The sequence below is a fragment of the Pteropus medius genome, unplaced genomic scaffold (genome assembly GCF_902729225.1).
Source record: "Pteropus medius unplaced genomic scaffold, Ma_sr-lr_union100, whole genome shotgun sequence".
Lineage (NCBI taxonomy): Eukaryota > Metazoa > Chordata > Mammalia > Chiroptera > Pteropodidae > Pteropus > Pteropus medius.
In genome coordinates, this window is record NW_024340849.1 from 37,904,196 (window position 1) to 37,923,752 (window position 19,557).

The 19,557-nt window shown below is 39.8% G+C and overlaps 1 protein-coding gene across 3 annotated transcripts in view; it reads right to left on the bottom strand.

The window, feature by feature from the left end:
* The window catches only part of LAMA3 (laminin subunit alpha 3), a 227,491-nt gene that overhangs the window by 106,702 nt on the left and 101,232 nt on the right, over positions 1–19,557 (bottom strand). For all 3 annotated transcript variants that reach the window (XM_039844440.1, XM_039844420.1, XM_039844430.1), the window contains exons 13-20: positions 12,254–12,391; positions 10,290–10,336; positions 9,199–9,298; positions 8,449–8,501; positions 8,059–8,164; positions 7,252–7,351; positions 3,685–3,841; positions 1,336–1,468 (exon numbers count right to left, since the gene is read on the bottom strand). In XM_039844440.1, coding sequence (XP_039700374.1) covers positions 1,336–1,468; positions 3,685–3,841; positions 7,252–7,351; positions 8,059–8,164; positions 8,449–8,501; positions 9,199–9,298; positions 10,290–10,336; positions 12,254–12,391 — 834 coding nt within the window. The remainder of the gene's footprint in view (positions 1–1,335; positions 1,469–3,684; positions 3,842–7,251; positions 7,352–8,058; positions 8,165–8,448; positions 8,502–9,198; positions 9,299–10,289; positions 10,337–12,253; positions 12,392–19,557) is intronic.

Consider the following 19,557-nt stretch of genomic DNA (forward strand, 5'->3'; position numbering starts at 1 on the left):
AATGCATATGCACATGTAGAAAGATATCAATAAGATGTTAGTAGTGGCTATCTATGCTGCAATTGTGAGTCACTTTTTAATTTGTTAAACGCTTAAGTAGTAATATAGGTAAACTGCTTAGAAAAGTTCTTGACACATTTTTTTAGTTGTCAAAAGAAATGTAATGATAATTCACAAGGAAGAATAATTAATGCACAATAAACACTCAATAACACTAGCACTCAAGTAAATGAAAATTAAAATAAGAACACCATATAATTTTCACCTGTGAAACTGGCAGAGTTCTTTAGTGGTGATGGGGCATGTTGAACATGAGACCAGCGATGTGGTAACAGGTAGAAGGGGAAATGGTATCACTTATCAGGAAACCATTTTGACAAATTCTAAGCTCTTAAAAACTTTCTTACCAATCAACCCAGTGATCCACTTCTAAAATCTATACTGTAGAAATGTTCTAAAATGTAGATAGAAACTAATGGGTAAAGATTTTCACCACTGCATGACAGTAAATAAGAAAAAAAGTGGAAATACCCTTGATATCTAAGAGTGGAGGAAAGAGTTAGTAACTTATGGTGTTATTGTACGGTGAGATAATGCAGGGCCATTCGATGACATGGGGAAAGTTTATGAAGTTGGATAAAAATCTGGAGGTCAAGCATGATTTCAATGTCTAAAAAATGGGCATAAAAAAACATGGAAGGAAACATACCAAGATGATTTCCTTGACGAGGTTTTTATTTGTTCCTGTGGTCTCTCGGTATTCAATATGTTACATTAGATATTAAAATATTTTTCCTTTTTATTTATATGTAATTAAAAATTTTTAATTTCTATGGAAGAACATGCATTCATTTTGCAATAAGAAAAAGTTTTGGTTTTCCATTTGTTTTCAGGATCCAAAATGTTTTCTTTTGAATTAAACAAATAGAGGTTCAGAAACAAACAAAACTGCTACATCTGATCCAACTGAGACTCTTTCTTGAGGAGAAATGTTTACTCCAAATCCTTGTATTCACTCTCCTGTTCTAAAACATCTATGTACTCACTAGGTTTCAGGACTGGAACTAGGTTCTGGGAATAAGGCAGTAAACGCAGCCAGTATTGCCTTTGCTTCCCAATAGTAGGGATAGTTAATTATAAATCTAATAACAAAATATAAATAAGCAAAATATTCAGAGATTGAAAAGGTAGCATGGGACAGGGACCTAGGGCACTGTCCTTATCAGACCGTGTACCAGATGTGATGTTTCCAGGGAGGTGACTTTGTGAAGCTGGAGAAAATGTTTCACTGATTAATCATTTCTAAATCCAAAAAAGCCTTGAAAATTTACCTACCTGTCTTACCCCGGGACGGATAAATAGTTATATGGCCAGATACTGCTTCAGTTCCAGGGTTAATGTATCTTACAACAGCACGAAACAAAGAGAGGCTTGATTCCCCCACATTCAACATGATCTTTACTTCATTCTGAAAAATACCAGAAGCCATAAAGTATAGACAAGACAACTGGTTTAAAGAAATGCTAGCCAAATAGTGATTATTCAAGTTTCATCACTAGGCTTGTAGTGTACACACACACATACACGTAAATACACAAATATCAACTCGACAAGCACTGAGTAACTAACTCTGCGGAAGATGGAAATAGGCAGGCCTAATGATAAATTTAAGTCTGTTGCAACTGAAGTTAGAGTGAAAATGCACTCCTTCAGCAACTGAGATCCTCTTTTGACCTTTTTGTAATCAGGCAGACAGAGCAGAACACAGACGAACTACTTAGGGAAAGCCCAGTGACAGGCAACCACCGCTGGCTGGGAGAAATAAAAAGGCGAAAGAGAAAGAAAGGAATGTGTATTATTTAACACCATTGCCCTGTAGAGAGACTACTCCATGGTCCACTTCTCATACATAAAATTCTAAATGGTCATAGAAGCTAACGGCAGCTGAGGACAGGTTGTAGATCCCAAATACATTAGTGATGAGATCTGGATGTAACTGAAATATGCCTGCTAATCTGAAATTTACCTCAATCCCTATCCAAAAAGAATGTGGGCGGGGGAGGGGAGGCGCTCCTGTTGGTCCCCAGAGCCCTGGTGCTCACATAATGCTCTGTAAGTGCTGCTGTGCCATGATCTTAAAGGAAAGAGTAGACTATTTTAATTCTGAACTGCAGACTGCATGTTCAAATCCAGCTGTGGCCCAAGGAAAGTACATGAGATTTGGAAATTTCCAAATTATTGGTTCTTTTGGTCTCTTCCCCAGCCCTTTGGTTAATATGGAAGCAACTTTCGTTGAACAAGACATCTGTGACAATAAAGACTGACTTTGGGTGGGCTCCCTGCTCTGGGAGCAGGAGCTGCTGCTGGCTCACACTGAGGAGAAACTCCAGCTGGCCTTCTCGATTTGACTAAATTCATCTTCAAGTGTTAGTTCCAAGTTGGAAAATAAAAATGCAAAACTGTATTAGGAGCTGTGTAAAGTTACTGGTGATTCAAAGAACACCACCAAAGTCCTCTGATTAAAAATACAGAAAATTCATCAATAGAAATTCATTCCTTTGTGTTAACCAGCCCTTCGTATAAACTCTAAACGCCTGTGGGAATGTATATACCTTGACTGGGCTCTCAGTTACTCACATCCTGTTATGACTCAATGGAATCCACTGCTTTTTTTCTGAATAATAAAGTAAAATCAGGTAATTAAGGAACCAAACTGCTGTATTTGGGGAGAAGGAGAAAACAGTGAAGTGTCTTCAGATCCTAGGTATTGTTTGGGAAAGGCAGCCTGGATGAGGATTTGGCCAGGCAAGAAGCAGCATTAGAATCACTGGGGATCCCAAGGGAACTGAGAACCAGTCCCAGTTTTTCCAAGGGCTGAATGAGAGAAATAGCAAGTACTAGTTCTGGTTCTGCTAAGGGCAGATTGGGTTACCATGGTCATTAGTTTGCCTGTTTTATTCTGAATCTCTCCACCGAGAAGCACAGCTAGAAGAGACATTACCTCAAAGAGAAATTCTGAGACAAAACTACTCAATGACTATACAGAAATTTTTCATTATAAATATTAAGTTCTAAAAGTAAACAAAATGTAAATTCCTTAGTTATTCCAATACAATGCCAAGAGAGATAGATACAGTAAAGAATAATGAAGGAGAAATGTGAGAAAAAATAAAATAGCACTGACTAAAAATCCTAATTTATCTTAGTTTCTATTCACATAATATTTCAGGGCTTTAAAAAGAAAAAAAAAGCAAAAAAAAGAAAAGAAAAAAGAAAACATTGGTTGAAATTTAGCATCACAAGCTTTATTGAAATATTTAAGTCAACTTATTTTTATTCTCCACAAATGACTTTAAAGAAAAATGTCTCTCATGATAAAATAGAGCCTAATCTTGTTTGGGAAATTTCTTAAAAAAAAAGTCTCCAGAGATAAGCACTGTTTTTCTTTAATCCCTTCATTTTCTGATTTGGTGACCAAATCAAAGTAACAATAAACTGTGAAATTGAAATAGATGCTTATCAGCTCAAATCCAACCCTACCCAAGGCCCAATTCATATTCTAGAGAAAAAGAATCCTAGAATCAGTTTTGGGGACAGTTCACCTTTTAGGAGGACTCAATGAGTGTGCTGTGGGTAAGTACACGGGCTACTCTGCCATGAAGCTGCTTACTACTGGCTACATACCTGTATGGAGGTCATCTGAGCATATCCTCTCCAGCTAAACTCAGGAAACTCCAGGGGATCATATCCAAACCGAAGTTCTCTTCCGTTAGGTGTAGTGCCATCTTCAATCTCATACTTCATATGATGCAAATCCGGGAAATAGTAGTTACTTTCCGGTCTTTTATAAATAAAAAGTAAATATTGATACAGCAAGTTGGGTTAATTGATCATCTAAATATCTTTTAATCACAATAGCTACTGCTAAAAGAAGTTCCACCAAATTGACAGTACATTAAATAAGGACAAATGAGAAGAGCCCCTTGATTTCTTCTCTAAATTATTGCTTTCACTCATGTAAACATTCGCATAAAACACCCAACACTTACTCATTCCAAGCAGTAAAATGAGAAAATCATTTAACATGACCCACAGCAGTAGCATCCTTTAAAATAAAATATTCTAAATTGTTGCCAAGTCAAATTAGGTTATTTGCTATAAATTCATTCATTCATTTATTTATGTAATAATATTCACTCATTACACAAATATTAATACCTATGTACCAGGAACTGTTGCTAAGCACCATAGATATAATAGTGAACATGACATAAACTATTTCATATGCTAAGTTTACAAATTAGATACATATATATATATCATTAGAATAACTTTTCTATGCCTTGTTTTCTCTTAAACTATATGTCTATAAATGGATTATTTTCAAGAGTCCAATAACAGCATCACAGAGAAGGATCAAAAATATTCCGACACTTGCATGACATTTTATATTCAACTACCTGAAGTTTTTCAAAATGGCACATACGGACAATTGAGTCACAAACTAATAACAGATAGTGGATATAAAGCCATAAAGATGACTTAGTAAAAGCAAATAAAAGGGCATGCTCCTATATTGCAATTTTTCTGGAAGTAATTGCAAAGATCTTTAAAAATGTTCATACTCACTGACCCAGTAATTCTACTTCCAGGAATATATTCTAAAGAATGATTTTACATATAGTGTCAAATAATTAACATAAAAGAAGGTTTATATTAGTGAAAACTTGGAAACATAAATGTTGTTTTTGTACAAACATGTGCAAAAATTATTAAATAATTAACCCATTTCCCGTTTGCCTTGAGAATACTCGGCGGCAGCACTTGCGCCTGCAGCGCTTACCCTGAGATAACTCGTGGATTACAGTTCCAACCTCACCCCCAAAGCTTGCCACAAAATATCTCGCTTTTATTATTATTTTCACGTCTCTCTAGTATATGGATAGTCTTTGGAAACAAGTGACATCATTCTATTTATAGCATTCAGTTTTTAGTAGAGGTATTTCCATTTACAAAATAAAGCAATTCTTGATCACTGAAAATGTCAAATCCTAGGAAACGTGACATTCCTATCCGTGTTGTTAACATCGTTCTCGACCGGATGTTAGTCAAAGATTCATTTGATGAATCCGATCTATGTACATATTTCTGTTACATTAGGATTAGAGACAAGTTCTGTTTAGAAATAATTCTAAGAATAGTTTTTATATTTTATTTCACATTGAAAACCAGTCAGATTTGCTTCAGCCTCAAAGAGTGTGTTTATGTAAAATTACATTAACACTGGCAGTGAGCTGTACTTTTTTTTCTAAACAGGAAATGCGTTAAATTATGAAGTATTATGTAACCATTGTTTTTGAAGACTAATGATAATGGAAATGTTTATAATATGTGAAAAATTGATACAAATTATATGAAAAATATAATACTGATTTTTATTAATAAACAAAGCCTAGAAAAAATATACAAAATATATTAAAAGGGGTTTTCTCTGGGTGCTTGGATGAAGACTATTCTTTGTCTTTTTACTTTTACATACAAAAATTTTACAATGAACATCATTATATTTATTATCACAAAGTTATTTAGAAAACAAAGTGAATGCGAATGCTTTCTAAACTTGTAAGAAAAATTTAAAATGCTCAGATAAAATCATAAACATTGGGGAGGCATTTAGGACATAAGGATGCAAGATTTACCAACCTAGAGAAAAGGTGCTATGGTATTCATGTTCCTTTTATTTCTGTTACCATTTATCACTAAATCAAAAGACATGTTCTAAATTTCATACATATGTATTGGCTGTAATGTAAAATGTCAATATATTTGCCTCAGGATGGGCAATTTAATTTCTATTCACTTGCATTATTTCAACCTCCAAATTAGTCAATCGCCTACATAGCTGGAAGGAGAAAAAACTTATGGTGGGTAAGTAGGAGAAAAGCTCACTTTATCAACCCAAGGGTAGAAAGAGATAAAACATTGGTGGACAATGTCTCTGAACCTATTTACAAAGTTCCTCTGGTCCATCGTGAGCCTGGCTAGTCTGCAGGAAATCAAGTGTACAAATGTGTCTGCCTTCACATAATTCTTACTACACGGCCCAGCAGTGACTGCCACTTAGAAATGCCTGAAGAAAGCACAGCTGGGCTGCTCTGACTTTTAGAATTCAAATGCTGGAAACATGGAGAGAAAGGAGAGAAGCACCAAACTAAATATGGACAATTTAGCTTAACTACATAAGTTCTTTGTTAATCTGTTGATAATGCAGAAATAGTGAAGGTACTTGAAGTTCAGAAGAAGTGGCATTTAGTAGAGTTTCCGGTGTATGATTAAAAGTCAGAATATTAAAAACTAGTTTTTCTGTCTTCCACTGAGGGAAAATTATGGATGGATTGTGGTTTCAAAAATAATATATAAAAATTTATATGTTTATATATATACACACACATATATATATGTATATATATATGTGTGTGTATATATATACACACACATATACATATATATACATATATATGTATATATACACACACATATATATATATACATATATATGTGTATATATGTGTGTGTGTGTGTGTGTGTGTGTGTGTGTGTGTGTATATATATATATATATATATAAATTGCTAAGCATGACAGGATGAAGAGACGGTATGGTGCCATATTTGCTATAGCCCCTCTTGGCTCTCAGTCTCTACTTTGCTCCCTTGTTCCTACAGTTCATTTTAATTTGCTTCTGTGTGAGATGAAGAACTTTGTTCCACTTATAAAGTTTTCTTATCTATCCCCACCGCCCGCCTCCCGCCGCCAATTCTGCTGTGTATACCACACTTGGCATCTGCAGGCCCTCACTCATGGGTCCCAAGGGAGAAAGAGGACCTGAATCTCCTTGGTCCAGGAGCCCGCCAGGGTACTCCATGCTGTAACTTTTACATGGAGGTTCAGTCATGGGAACCCATCTCATGCATCTGGCTCTAGTCTCACCCACCTGGCTTTATGTATCTGTGAGAATTTTCCAGTAGGTCACTCCATGACCTACAAAGTGGAACAGTTTTTATAGGTAACCCTATCTCCTGTTTTAATTGGACTCACTGACAAGTGTCCGGATTTCAAATGACAGTACAGCTCCATCCGCCTTATCGCCTTAGGACTGCTTCTCTCCTCACCAGAACTGTCAGCACAGACAGGACTCCACGAGAGTATCTTCCACAACATTTCTGTGGGAAGAAACCTGCCTGAAGACTCACCGCTGACACGCCTTCCCCACGACATGCTCTCGGCACTGGCATACTCCCGAGGGACTACTGCACATGGGGGTGATCGCTCCACCAATGTCACACTGACAGCCTGAAAGTCAAGAAACAGCAGTGGTCACCCATCAAAGCATCTCCACGTGGGATGCTTTCCCGCCTCTAAAAGAAGCGGGCATCAGCAAGCCCTGGGTTGAGCATCGTGCCTTCTTTTCCCTACCACATCTTGAAATATGTACAGACCTCCCAAACCAAGATAGCATGTCTCCCAAAAAGTGCACTTGTAAGTCGGAGGTGTACATGTAGGCCAGCTCCAGCAATGTTGTCCAAGGTAAGGGGACAGTAGCCCAGGAGCTAAAAACGATTTAGCAACATGATACTGTTATAAACAATGAGTGCTAAGGAGAGGTTATGAGAGATGCAAAGTAGCCTTGTGGGGCAGCCGTCCCTGCAGTTTTATTATTTAATACAATATTATCTCTAAAACTCCGTGTGAATTTTTGATACTACAAAATATACCTTTAAAGTTACAAAGCCTTGATGTTATTTATAATGACTCCCCCTTCCCAATTACGTATTTTTATAATTAAACCAACAGTGTGCAGAAGAGAAGTAGAAGCAGCCCAATTTGCAATTTATTACTAGCTTTAGCAGAATATTTGGCCCAATTCTCTGAACAAAATATTTCAGTCCCATCCCATCAGAAAGTTTGCACGAAGAAAATGAACTCAGAAGAAAGCTTATCCTGATAGGCTTTGCCCATCAACACTTTCACTTTACTCAGGGCCCCCTGGAAGTATTTACCTTGACACCCAAAGTAATTGCTCTTTTCCAAAGCAAAATATCCATCTTCGCATGTGTCACAGGAATCACCACTGACATGGGACTTGCAATGACAGTCACCATCTCTCTGCAGAACGACAAGCCAGGTGACAAAATTGGATTAAGATTACAGAATTCACTAAGCTTCAAGATTTAAAACTGGCTTATTGTATTGCTTTTTGGCCTTTTGGCTAAGATCAAGTGTAAAACTGGCTTATGTAATATAAAACAGTGCAGCCAGGATCTGAAAACTTCCAAAAAGATTACCATGCACTGTACAATTACAGAGGCAATAATAATACCCTCCCATAGAAACTCCACAGTCAATTGCTGCAACATTCTACAGGTATATGAGATATTGGCTCACGTTACCTGCCCACACTCCCCAATTCCGCTCACTGTTCCCGCCACATTGCACTGGCATTCTGTGAAGATAAGAGAGCATCCTTGGACCAAGATTACACAAAGGACAGTTCCCTGGTGCTGGGAACATCACACACCAGCAATATTACATGTGCAGTCACATCCTAGCATGCTTCAGCAGAATTCCAGTTTGCACTGTTGCAAAGCCTAAAATTAGATTGCTTTCTGTAGTCAGCAGAACAGCCAGATCAGTACCATCTACCTACGAGGAGTAATGACAAGTTTATGATCACTCTAAAACAAAAGCTGCAACATCATGGGATTTTTAAATGATTCTAATGTCAAGGTCATTTCTGATATGCTTATATGAAAATATACTCTTATTTAAGGATATTCACTCCACTTAGCCACCTTCACCTTGGCATTTTTGAGTCCTATCCTGCCTTCAATCTATGCATAAAATGAAAATAAAATTAGATCAGGAAGAGTAGATTATAAAAACAAGGCAGTAAAAACCATTTATCAAGTAGTTGCCTTCACAAACAACACAATACATATGGAAACAGGACATAAATCTCTTGCTGAGATTTTGAAAATGACAGTTCTGCCAAAAGTGAGGAAATATCGAAACGTTTACATAAATTTTCAGACAAACTGAACTGATCAAATAAATAGCTCTCTTGTGAGTTTAGTTACTGAGGTAAGAGAAATTAATAAGAAGCTACAATAGAGTAAATTATTGTGTATAAGAAACTTTACCTGAACACCCATTGGGGTTTTCTTTGGTCAGATTCCAATATAATGGCTTGCAGATGCTGCAAGTAGGACTTTCAACTTGAAGTTTGCACTGGCAATATCCCTTATGAAGAAAATCAAACTAACATTTGACATCTTGGAATTAAGATATTTTTTCAAACATGTGTTCTGAACAAAGCTTGTCACAGAAATATATTTTGAATCATGAAAAGTAAATTAAGGGTATTCAGGGGGAATAAAAGTACTAGGTTGATTTCAACAGTCTGCTTATTGCTTTCATTTTATTATTGATTTATTTGTTATACGCATAATTCATATTTCTGGTTAAAACACAATTGGAAAATACAGAAAAAGAAAAATTAAAAAATCACTCTGATTTATAACATTGTCATTTTTGATTCGGTTACAGCCTGGACTACAAATTTAAGTGGAAAAAAGAGCTGAATATTTAACATGATGAGAATCAGTAGAAAATTACATTTATCTGAAGGTGTTTTGTGTTATGCACGAATCAGACCTTGCTTAAACATCACCGAGACTCATGGCAGGGATGAGGAACCTTTCTCCCATGTCCCTCCAGTGCCTGAAGATCCAGCATCTCCAGGCTCTGAGGCTAAGACGACATAATTTCTAAAGTGCTTAGAAAACTGATTAGAATACCGTAGTATTATGCTTGGAGTAATATCTAATAAATTGCAATTGCTTTGTATGCAGAGAGCTTTATTTAATGTGAAATTGGCCTTTGATTTTCTTAATTTTAATTATGTATGTCAGGCTTATGTGCAAGGCTCCAGGGTGGCTGTGTCCTCAGAATAACAAACACTAAGAGTTAAACTCTAGGACTCTAGAATTCAAGGTTTAAATAAACTTTTGTTTTTGAAAAAAAAAAAACAATTTTGTTCTTTTGTTTTGGAAAAAAAAAATCACAATATCACATACGCACTTTGAAAACAAGCAATGACTTCTTTAAGCAATTTGTCCTCAGATCTTATTTTAATTTATTTTTAATTTCAGGACGTTCCCAAATGTGTTAGTCTTTAAAATGTATGACAATAATAGTTAGAATGTTAACCTTTTTATAATTCTTCACTTACCAAACTGGAGTCCAGAGTACCAGACAGGTCACAGGAACTGCTAGAGCCTGCATATGATTCAGAAATAATTCAAATGTCTGGAGTTTTAATGTTTATTTATTTGTCTCTTCATTTGTTCTGATGTTTCTAATTTTAAAAGTTATACTTGTTTTTAAAAATAGTGCATCTACATTGATATTTTTTGATAGATGAGTGGCAGAGATATGGCATGTAATTCACAAAAAGGTATCCCAAGTAATGTCTATGGTCCTTAATACCCAAATCACCCCTTTAGCCCCTGAACAATTGTAGTCCCCTACTATTAAAAGGTCATTTCTAACTGATGATGAAGAAGACTGGGAAAGGACTCTCAAATTTTTAACATCCTTAGGACTGTCCAGAAGAGGGCAATCTTGTATCGAGAGTTTTCATAATTGTCACATCAAAAAGAAGTTAAAGAATTTATAAGTACATTTTTTTAATTAACCAAGACTTAATTCTCTAAATATCACAACTCCTTTGTTCCTCACCTGTACTAAAATTTCTAAAATTAATTAATTTGCTTTCCTGTCGTAGTCAATATAGTATGATAAGCCCAATATAATCTCTCTTCAATAAGTTGGGATCTTGCAATGTCTCAGTATTACTATTATACAGCATTAGAAATGAAGAGAGGCTGGGTAAGACCGCTGAGCCTGGTTTTTCCAAAAATTTAAATAAACTCATATTATGATCTCGTTTTCTTACAAGTTATTCCTCAGCCTTTTTGCCTTTATTGTCTCCTCTTGGTCTATTTCAGCTTCTTCCTTGATGATATACATATTCATTCTCATTCTCTATCTCTCTCTGTTTTCATTTTTTGTTTGTGTTTTGATGTTTCTTTGTTCTCTTCTGTGATAGTCGAAACAACCTTCCTGTTCTTTGCTCTTTTCCAACCTGGCCACACCCAGCCTTTGGCTCCTCTCCAGGCTGACCAGTGATGCCACCTAGCTGTGGAGAAACTGTCATGACTGCCTCACCCCTCTTCCCACTGCCACAGTACCTCCCACAACACTCTCTTCCACTCTTGACCTGTAGAGGCGAGCAGATCCCACTCCAGACAGCCTTGTACTCTGAGGACCTTTAGCCCTTCTCAAGGCGAGTAGCCCCCTCTGACTGCTGGCTCCAATTTCCGCCAGCAAGAAAACCTGGTGCCTTGAGGATTCTTGAGTAAGGTTCAGCCTTTCACAAACACCTCTTCTTAACAGAGAAAGAGTCCTCTGCAAGTTATAGTCAAGAGCTAATCACCACTAGAGGCTGCACTCACCTGGAGCACATCGTATGTCTATGACCCTGGCCACAGAGCATGCAGACTCGATTTCTTGTATCAGGGGAAGGATTAGTACCATCAGCTCAAGACAGTGTTTCCTCCTTGGCTCATTCTTTCCAAACCAAAGAGACTCTGGTTCACCCCACTCCCTTGCCCCTCATACCTATGCTGATGTGTGATGACATAATCTCCCAGGAGGCAGGTGGCAAGCAAGAAGAGCAGGACAGAAACCCAGCAAAGGTCCTGCTCAACTTGCCCAAAAAAAGACCTATTGGAACACCCTCTGGGGATTACGGAGAGGCCAACATCAATGACGCAGCCCAGACCCAGAGAGAAACTAGGATGCCTTGGGACGAGGGAACCAGGAACACTGGACTTAGCTAAAAGCGGTCACCTTTGCCACACTGCTATAAAAAATTTACATGAAAATCAAGAAACACTAATTTGTAACACATGGGAATTTTTTTTTTTTTTAATTCTAGGAATAAATCATTTCTGCATTCCTTTGAGCACTTAAGTTGGGAAGGAACCAGGCAGATTAGGGTCAAAAATGTAGGGTCAAACAATGATTGATCTGTGGGCGGTTGCAGGCTGCTCTGAGAGGCTGGCTGCACACAGTTCACAGAGGAACCTCCTCCATTCCCCCAACCCCCTGGCATCCTGACGTCTTCCCTACCTTGGCAGTGGGGGAAATCGTAGGCTCCTGAGAGGCACCTGTCACACCGCTGTCCTGTAATCCCTGGCCGGCATTCACACTGTCCAGTCACTGGGCTGCAGGGTGTCTGGTAGGAGCCAAGGGCTGAACACTGGCAGGCTGAATGAAAAGACCTCAGTCAGACACAGGGCAGCAGGGTACGGGACCACGATAAGGGCACAGGGGCAGGGCTGGAAAGACCCAAGTGCAAATTCCAGCTCCACCTCTCATTAGACCTGGAACCTGAAACAAGTCGACCAAATGCCCTAAGCTTGTTTCCCCTTCCTTAAATGGATGTAATACTAGCATCTCCTTGATAAGCTTGTTGCCAGGATTAAATAAGATTAAATATGAGACTGGGGACAATGCCTGTTTCATAGCGAGGACTCGATGAAGCTTGTAAGTTTGTTTCGTTTTGTTGCTGTTGTTAATTCCACATTCAACAAGACTGGCTGGTCGTGAACGAGGGCTTTAGGAACGTCTCTTGCATCCAGTAACTGGTGCTCGTCAGAAGAGGATGGACGGAGGGAACAACCAATGGGGGATGCGACTCATTGGAGGGGCCACATCAACTCCACATCCCACTGGGGATCAAGTGCAAACTATTCCAGTCCAGACGATTCTCCAACTGTCCCCCTTTTTCCCACTGTTCACATCTCTTCATACCTGATCTCTCAAGTTCTGGTATAGTTGAATCATCATGACAAAAGTTATGCAGGCGGGGTTAGAAATGAATAGGAAAAGCACCCCACTTTCCTTTTTCCCACTCAAGTAGGGGAATTAAACATGCATGGATAAAGAAAACAGATCCTGGCCATTCTCCTCTCTGTTCCCTTCCCCTTGGGTCAGGTTCCTACCAGTTACTATTTGGCTAACCTCCTGCAGGTCTGCAGTTACTCAGTAATGCTCCCATTTGCACTGCAAGGACCCTGCTCGTGGGGAATGGTGAGCAGAGGAGATAGGCCACTGATTTTCTGAGCTGGACGGTTTCCCACTTTAAGAACTGAAAGGAACAGGAGAGATAGTCTCCTTGGGTTCCACTGTTACATAATGAAGTTCAGAAGTTAAGTGACATTTCCAAGGTCATGAATTAGTCTGTAGTAAAGGTCTTCAGTCTCTGTGGCAGACATATCTGGATTCAAGCACCAGCTCTGCCGCTTAGCTGTGCAATCATAGGCAAGTGGCTTAGCCTCCCTAAGCTTCAGTTTCCTCTTCTGTAAACTAGAGCTGATGATAGTCTCTACCTGATGAAGTCATTAGAGAATCACCAATGACAAGGTATGAAAAGCATTGAGCACGATGCTTGACATAGAGAAAGTGCTCAGTAAGTGTTCACACTTGTTTACATTATTATTGTGATCACCCAAGTGCCTGGTGCTTGGGGAGGTGCTCCACACACAGCCTCATGCTGTATTAATGGGAATCGATAGGTTAGTATTCTTGACTTCCAAATTTATACTCAGTGTATGCAGTAAAAAATATATATATACGACCTTGTTTGCAAGGTTTTAAAAATTCCACACACTTGTTGAGGTCTTGGGAAAGAAAAGACTCATGAGGTAAAAAAGTGGCAATTCTAGTGATTTATTTGCAGGTGTCCTTAGGATCTAGAAAGCTCCACACCACTAAGCCTTGGAGCACAGAGCTCCCACGTGGATGAAACCATGTCATTTTCATTCTCTTTGACAGGACTCTGCCCAGACCCGGGTGTGGCAAGTTACTCTGACAGTGCTTTTCAGAATAACAATAATGGTAGCATTTACCCGAGTTGTCATTGAAATCATAAACCTTCACGAATAGACGGGAACTTAGCTAGTTTTCTTATTTACAGATTGCCTGGGTCTTTGATGGGCTATGTGACTTGTCCAGAGGGCAAAGTTAGGAGGTGGCAGACCCAGAGAGTTTACTACCACACCTCCCTATTTTATATTCATCCATCCAGCAGACTTTGATTAAAGGCTTCCTGCATTCAGTGGAACTGTGACTAGGTTTGGGGTGGAGATAAATAGGAAAAACACATTCCCTGACATCAGAGAACTAAAAATCCAAGAGAGGTGCTAGCGAATTTATGGAGGTAGTATGAAACAACTCCCCTTACGATGCCCCAAACCCCAACAAAAAACTCTAAGAGTGATGAAGAAACGTGCCTATTGCCACTCAGCCAGCTCTTGGCAGACAGCAGGACAGGGACTCAAATCTCCTGCTGCTGACTGGGCAGTGTTCTTTCATGGCCCTGTGTTCCCCTCAGACCTGTCTGCAGAGTTCAAGTCCATACCGATGACTGAAGAAATAGTCTTTGGGCTCTGTGATGGTTAATTTTATGTGTCAACTTGGTTAGGTTATGGGGTTCAGATATTTGGTCATCATCAATCTAGATGTTGTGAAGGTGTTTTTTGTTTTTAAATTTTTTTCCTGGCTTTATTGAAATTTAATAGACAATTAGTTGCTCATATTTATATTGTACAATTCAATGAGTTTTTTCTTCAATTATAGTTGGCTTACAATAATATAGCAGTTTCGGTCGTACAGCATAGTGATCAGAGATCCACATAACTCACAAAGCGATCTGGTTTTTAAATGTTATTAACATTCAAGTTGGTTGACCGTGAGTAAAGCAGATTACTCTCCACACTATGGGTGAGCGTCATGAGGTCTCCAGGAAGAAAGCATTCTGCCTCCAGACTGCCCTGGGACTCAAGTGGCAACATCAGCTCTGCCCTGGGTCTCCAGCCTGTGGGCCTATGCTGTAGATTTTGGACTTGCCAGCCCCCACATCACATGAGCCAATTCCTTAAAATAAATCTATCTCTCTCTCTTTCTTCACACACACACACACACACACACACACACACACACACACACACACACACACACATCCTATTGGTTCTGTTTTTCTGAAGAACCTAATACAGGCTATTTCTGCAATTTCTGCCCTAAAGGAAAGTGAATGCAGAGAGGAAGGCACTCATGCAGGCAGATAGCTTAGCTGTAGGAGCTGGAACACAGTGGTGGCATCTCTGGCCAGTATAATGTAGGTGACATTGACACTGGCCCCTAGGGCCACAGGGGCTGTCCAGGGAGCCTCACAAGAGGCAGTTACACTCCAGAAGTGAAAACAAAGAGTTAGACTTAAATACAGATACGTCGTTTTAAATTGTGATTTACTCAATCTGGCATCACCCTTCTCATTTCAATCCAGCTGTCAGTGAAACCTGCCAAATTCAAAACCCAAATCCCAACATTGGCAGCCCTTTTCTCACTCTTGGAAATACTATAAGGCTTTACAAATATTTTAATTCTGTTCTTTGTTTTGGTCCAGGTCCTTCGAAGCTTCTGGAGTATTTTACTTCTCCTCTATTCCTCGTTGTTTCTGCTTTAAGACCTGTCACCATGATCCAAAGAGTATAAAAAATAATGATGAAAAGGTCCAAGGTGACAGGGAGTTTGCCTGCTGTGTATCCCAGTGTCTCCCAGCATCAAGCACAGTCCTGGCCCCTAGTACATTCCAAATGATATTTGTTAAATGAAAGAATAAGCAATTATTGAAATCCTTCTATGAGTCTAGCCTGTTTAGGTTCTTAATGTGTATTCTCTCATTGAATCTTACAACACTGCTATCAGGCAGGTATTTCTCTGAGTAACACCATCCTCTTCTCTATCCATAAATAAGCTCGTAGATGCATAGGCGAGGCAATACTACATGGATCACATATAAATTACAAGGTAAACAAAGCTCAATATTGTTTCGGGGATGCTCTTACTGCCCATGATTTGGAGTTTCTCCCTCGGTTGAAAAAGCAGGCTGGCACCTTCTTCAATCAAAGCCAAGAAGCCAACAATCGGTTCCATGTTACTTACCACTATCCACCTCTCTGGTTAACTGGGCTTAGGGCAGATTCAATCTACAGAAAATCCTAAGGCTTCTTCCAACCAATCACCCCAACGTTCTCCTAGACAAAAGGTGAGTTACAAAGTGAAGGACCAGTTCAAGGCAAAATTGCACAAAACTTGGTTTTAGACTTCCCCTCGTGCCTAGCCCTGTGGGTTCTGTTTTCCCCCTTGAAAGTCGAGGAGGGCTGTCCCAGAAGCATCTCAGGCCAGAAACCTTCCCTGAAGCTCCATTCACCACCTGCATTTGGCCTCTTCTTTTGACTGGTTTGTCAGATTCGGGAGGAAATGCTGACAGGTGGTAGGAAGTTAATCTTAGACTAGCAACATATTTGTAGGAGTTTTCTAAGAAAAGACCTGTCACCATGACCCAAAGACTCCACGAGGGACATTTCTGGGCCCTAGCTCAGGGGTCAATGTGGCCATGTGTCAGATCAACATTGGAGAGGTTGGGGGCAGCGACCCTTCCCCCACCTTCAGATCCTAGTCATGGGAGGGTTGCTTGTCCCCACATTCCCACTCTCTGAGCCTCTGTTCTAGAAAATTCCACCACAAAAGCAGGGAGAGGGGAGGGAAGAGGTGGAAGTGAAAAATGAAGGAGAGGAAGGCAGGAATGAGAGGAAGGGAGAAGAAAAAGAAAGGAGGACATGGGAGGAGGAGAAGAGCAGAGTAACCTCCCCTCCCCCACATGACCGTTAGCCAAGAGGGCACAGTGGTGTTCTGTGGCTGAAGATAAAGAGCCGAACCAGACATCAACCAAAATATAAACTATAAATTCATATAGAGTGTTCTCCAATGTGGCCTCATCTCCACAATTTGATTTACACCTATAAGAAAGTACAGGGCACTTTAGTGAGTCAAAATTAAAAAGAGAATACAGCATTGTACTAAGAGAAGTCTGGAGTGAATTAAGTTAATGCAAAACATGAATGCAGGACTATAGTTGGCAAGAACAACTTAGAAGGGTTTTAAGATTCCCTTCCAAGAAGATTTTTTAAATCTTTGAAGCAATACAGAGCAAAGCCCTAAGAATGTTTTTTTTTGGCTAGAATATAACAAACCATTTGATGTAGCATTTGGGGCCACGTTCATTTGATTCTAAAATTCATTGGCCCAAGCAATCGCCTTCGTCTAAAATATAGTAAATTAAAAGGTTGGGCGGAACCTTGATGCTAGACCAAGTTCAGATTTCAGTGAGTCTGAGCTTCAGCCACTAGCCTCAAAGCCTTCCCTCCAAGGGAAAAATTTTAAAAGATCACAAAAGCTGTTAGAAAAAGGCAAAAACAAGAGGAGAGAGACCTGCATCGACAGAATGTTGGAACATTCCAAACTCTTCTGGAAACTCACGGCTCAAATCTGGCACAACAAACTGTGGGGTCCACCTCTAGACACACCAGGAATAAGGCAGACAGTGCATTTCTTACAAAGCTCAGAAAACAACTCTAAGGATGTGGCAGGCTTCTCCAAGCTGGATGTGCTTTGGCAAGGCCCACTAAGACAGGACTTGAGGTGACCTGCCTCCGCACTTGAATCCCCAAGCCTGAAAGATGCTTTCTCCCTCCCACACCCACCCTTTTGGGTGGGGCTGAGGAACAGGTGGAAAACAAGAGAGCCCCGGAATTAAGGTACACAATGTACCTGCGCCCTCTCTGCCTCCCTGCATGGGCCTCTCCCTCCACTTGAAGCATAGACAGAATCCAGCAGAGGCTGAGCCCACACATTCACCCAGAGAGCCCGAGAGCGCCCGCTGCTCTTTCTGGCCCCTCTATGCAGTGGCTGTCGGCTTATCCTCCCTGTCTCATGCTCCCTTGTTCCACCATCCGGCCGTTGAGGTCAGATGGCTTTGGCAGACCTTTGGAAGCAGAGGTCCAATCAATTCTACCGAAAATACAACCGAGAAGATAAAGTCTTGCTTTTTTTTTTTTTTTTTTTTTTAAGATCCTGACTCCAATCCTTTAACGCAGGGAATACTGCATTATCTCTGTGCACAGTGGCTGGTTAGAGAGGTTTCCACGACAGCTGTCGTCTTCTTGGGAAGACCAATGCTATAGTTACACCTCAGAGGTTTTCCTAATCTCTCCTAGGACTGGTCATTTAGGGGAGTGAAATTTTTTCAGATTGCTGAGGATTTTACTGACACAGTTTGCCACCCTTTGTGGTGATGGCACCCTGATTTTGCTGTGGGGAAGCCACTCTTCCCCTCACTCCATCCATGCTGTTCAGACGGTGTTGACTCCACACCCGAGTCCACAGATGTGGGGAGACTCAGGCTTAACTGTCAGAGCACTGAATTCCGTGGGGAGTGAGTGGGGCAGTGCGGGGGAATGTGAGCCAATCAAAGCCACACTTGCCCTGGAGGAATGCATACTATAATTTTTTCTGCTAGACTTGAACCTGGATTGATGACTGTATTAGTCGCCTCAGGTTGCCATAATGAAATAGTACAGACTGGGTGGCTTCAACAACAGGCATTTATTTTCTCACACACATAGAGGTTGGGAAGTCCAAGATCAAGGTGTCAGCCAATTCCTCCCTTCTTGGCTTGCAGACAGCTGCCTTTTGCTGTGTCCTCACATGGTAGAGAAATAGAGACAGAGATAGAGAGGTAGAGGAGAGAGGGAGGGAGGGCATGAAAACTTCTTATAAGAACACTTAAAAGGACACTAATCCTATGGGATCACTGTTCCACCCTTTTACCACCTTGTTTAACCTTAATTTCATCCTTACTCCAAATACACTCACATTAGGGATTAGGGGTTCAGCATATGAATCTGACGGGGGCACAATTCAAACCATAGCAATGTATGTCTAAGAACTGTGGGGTACCTTCTTACCACCATCTAAGACCTAAAAATGAAGCTAATATACAAGATAGCAGAGTTAAAAGATAGACCTGGCCACTAGTGGGGTTTTTTGTTTGTTTGTTTTAAATTAGTTCTGAGTATCCAGTACATTGGTTAGACATCTATATAGTTCTGGCCACCAGTTTTTAAACTGGATCAAATTGTTCGTGAAACCAAATATATTTGGACTGCTAAATTATATCCAATAAATTCTTTTTGTATTAAACCAGTTCAGGTTAAGTTTACTGTCACATGAAACTACACAAACATAACTGACTCTTTTAACATCAAGATGTTCTCATTTTAAAAGTACTCTTACTAAAATGTATTATATACCTTCTTTTCTTGTGAAGCACGTATTCAGACATAATTTAACCATTGCCTTATGATCCAGAGCCACCATCACAGGGCTCGTTTACTTATTCTAATAGTGGTACTTTCAGTACCCTCCTGAGCTGGGCAGGATTATTCCCCCTTCATTAAGTGGACCCAAACTGCTGCGCTTCTTAAGTTTCACATCTGTGATTATGTTTCTTCCCTTACTGTCAGTGTCTT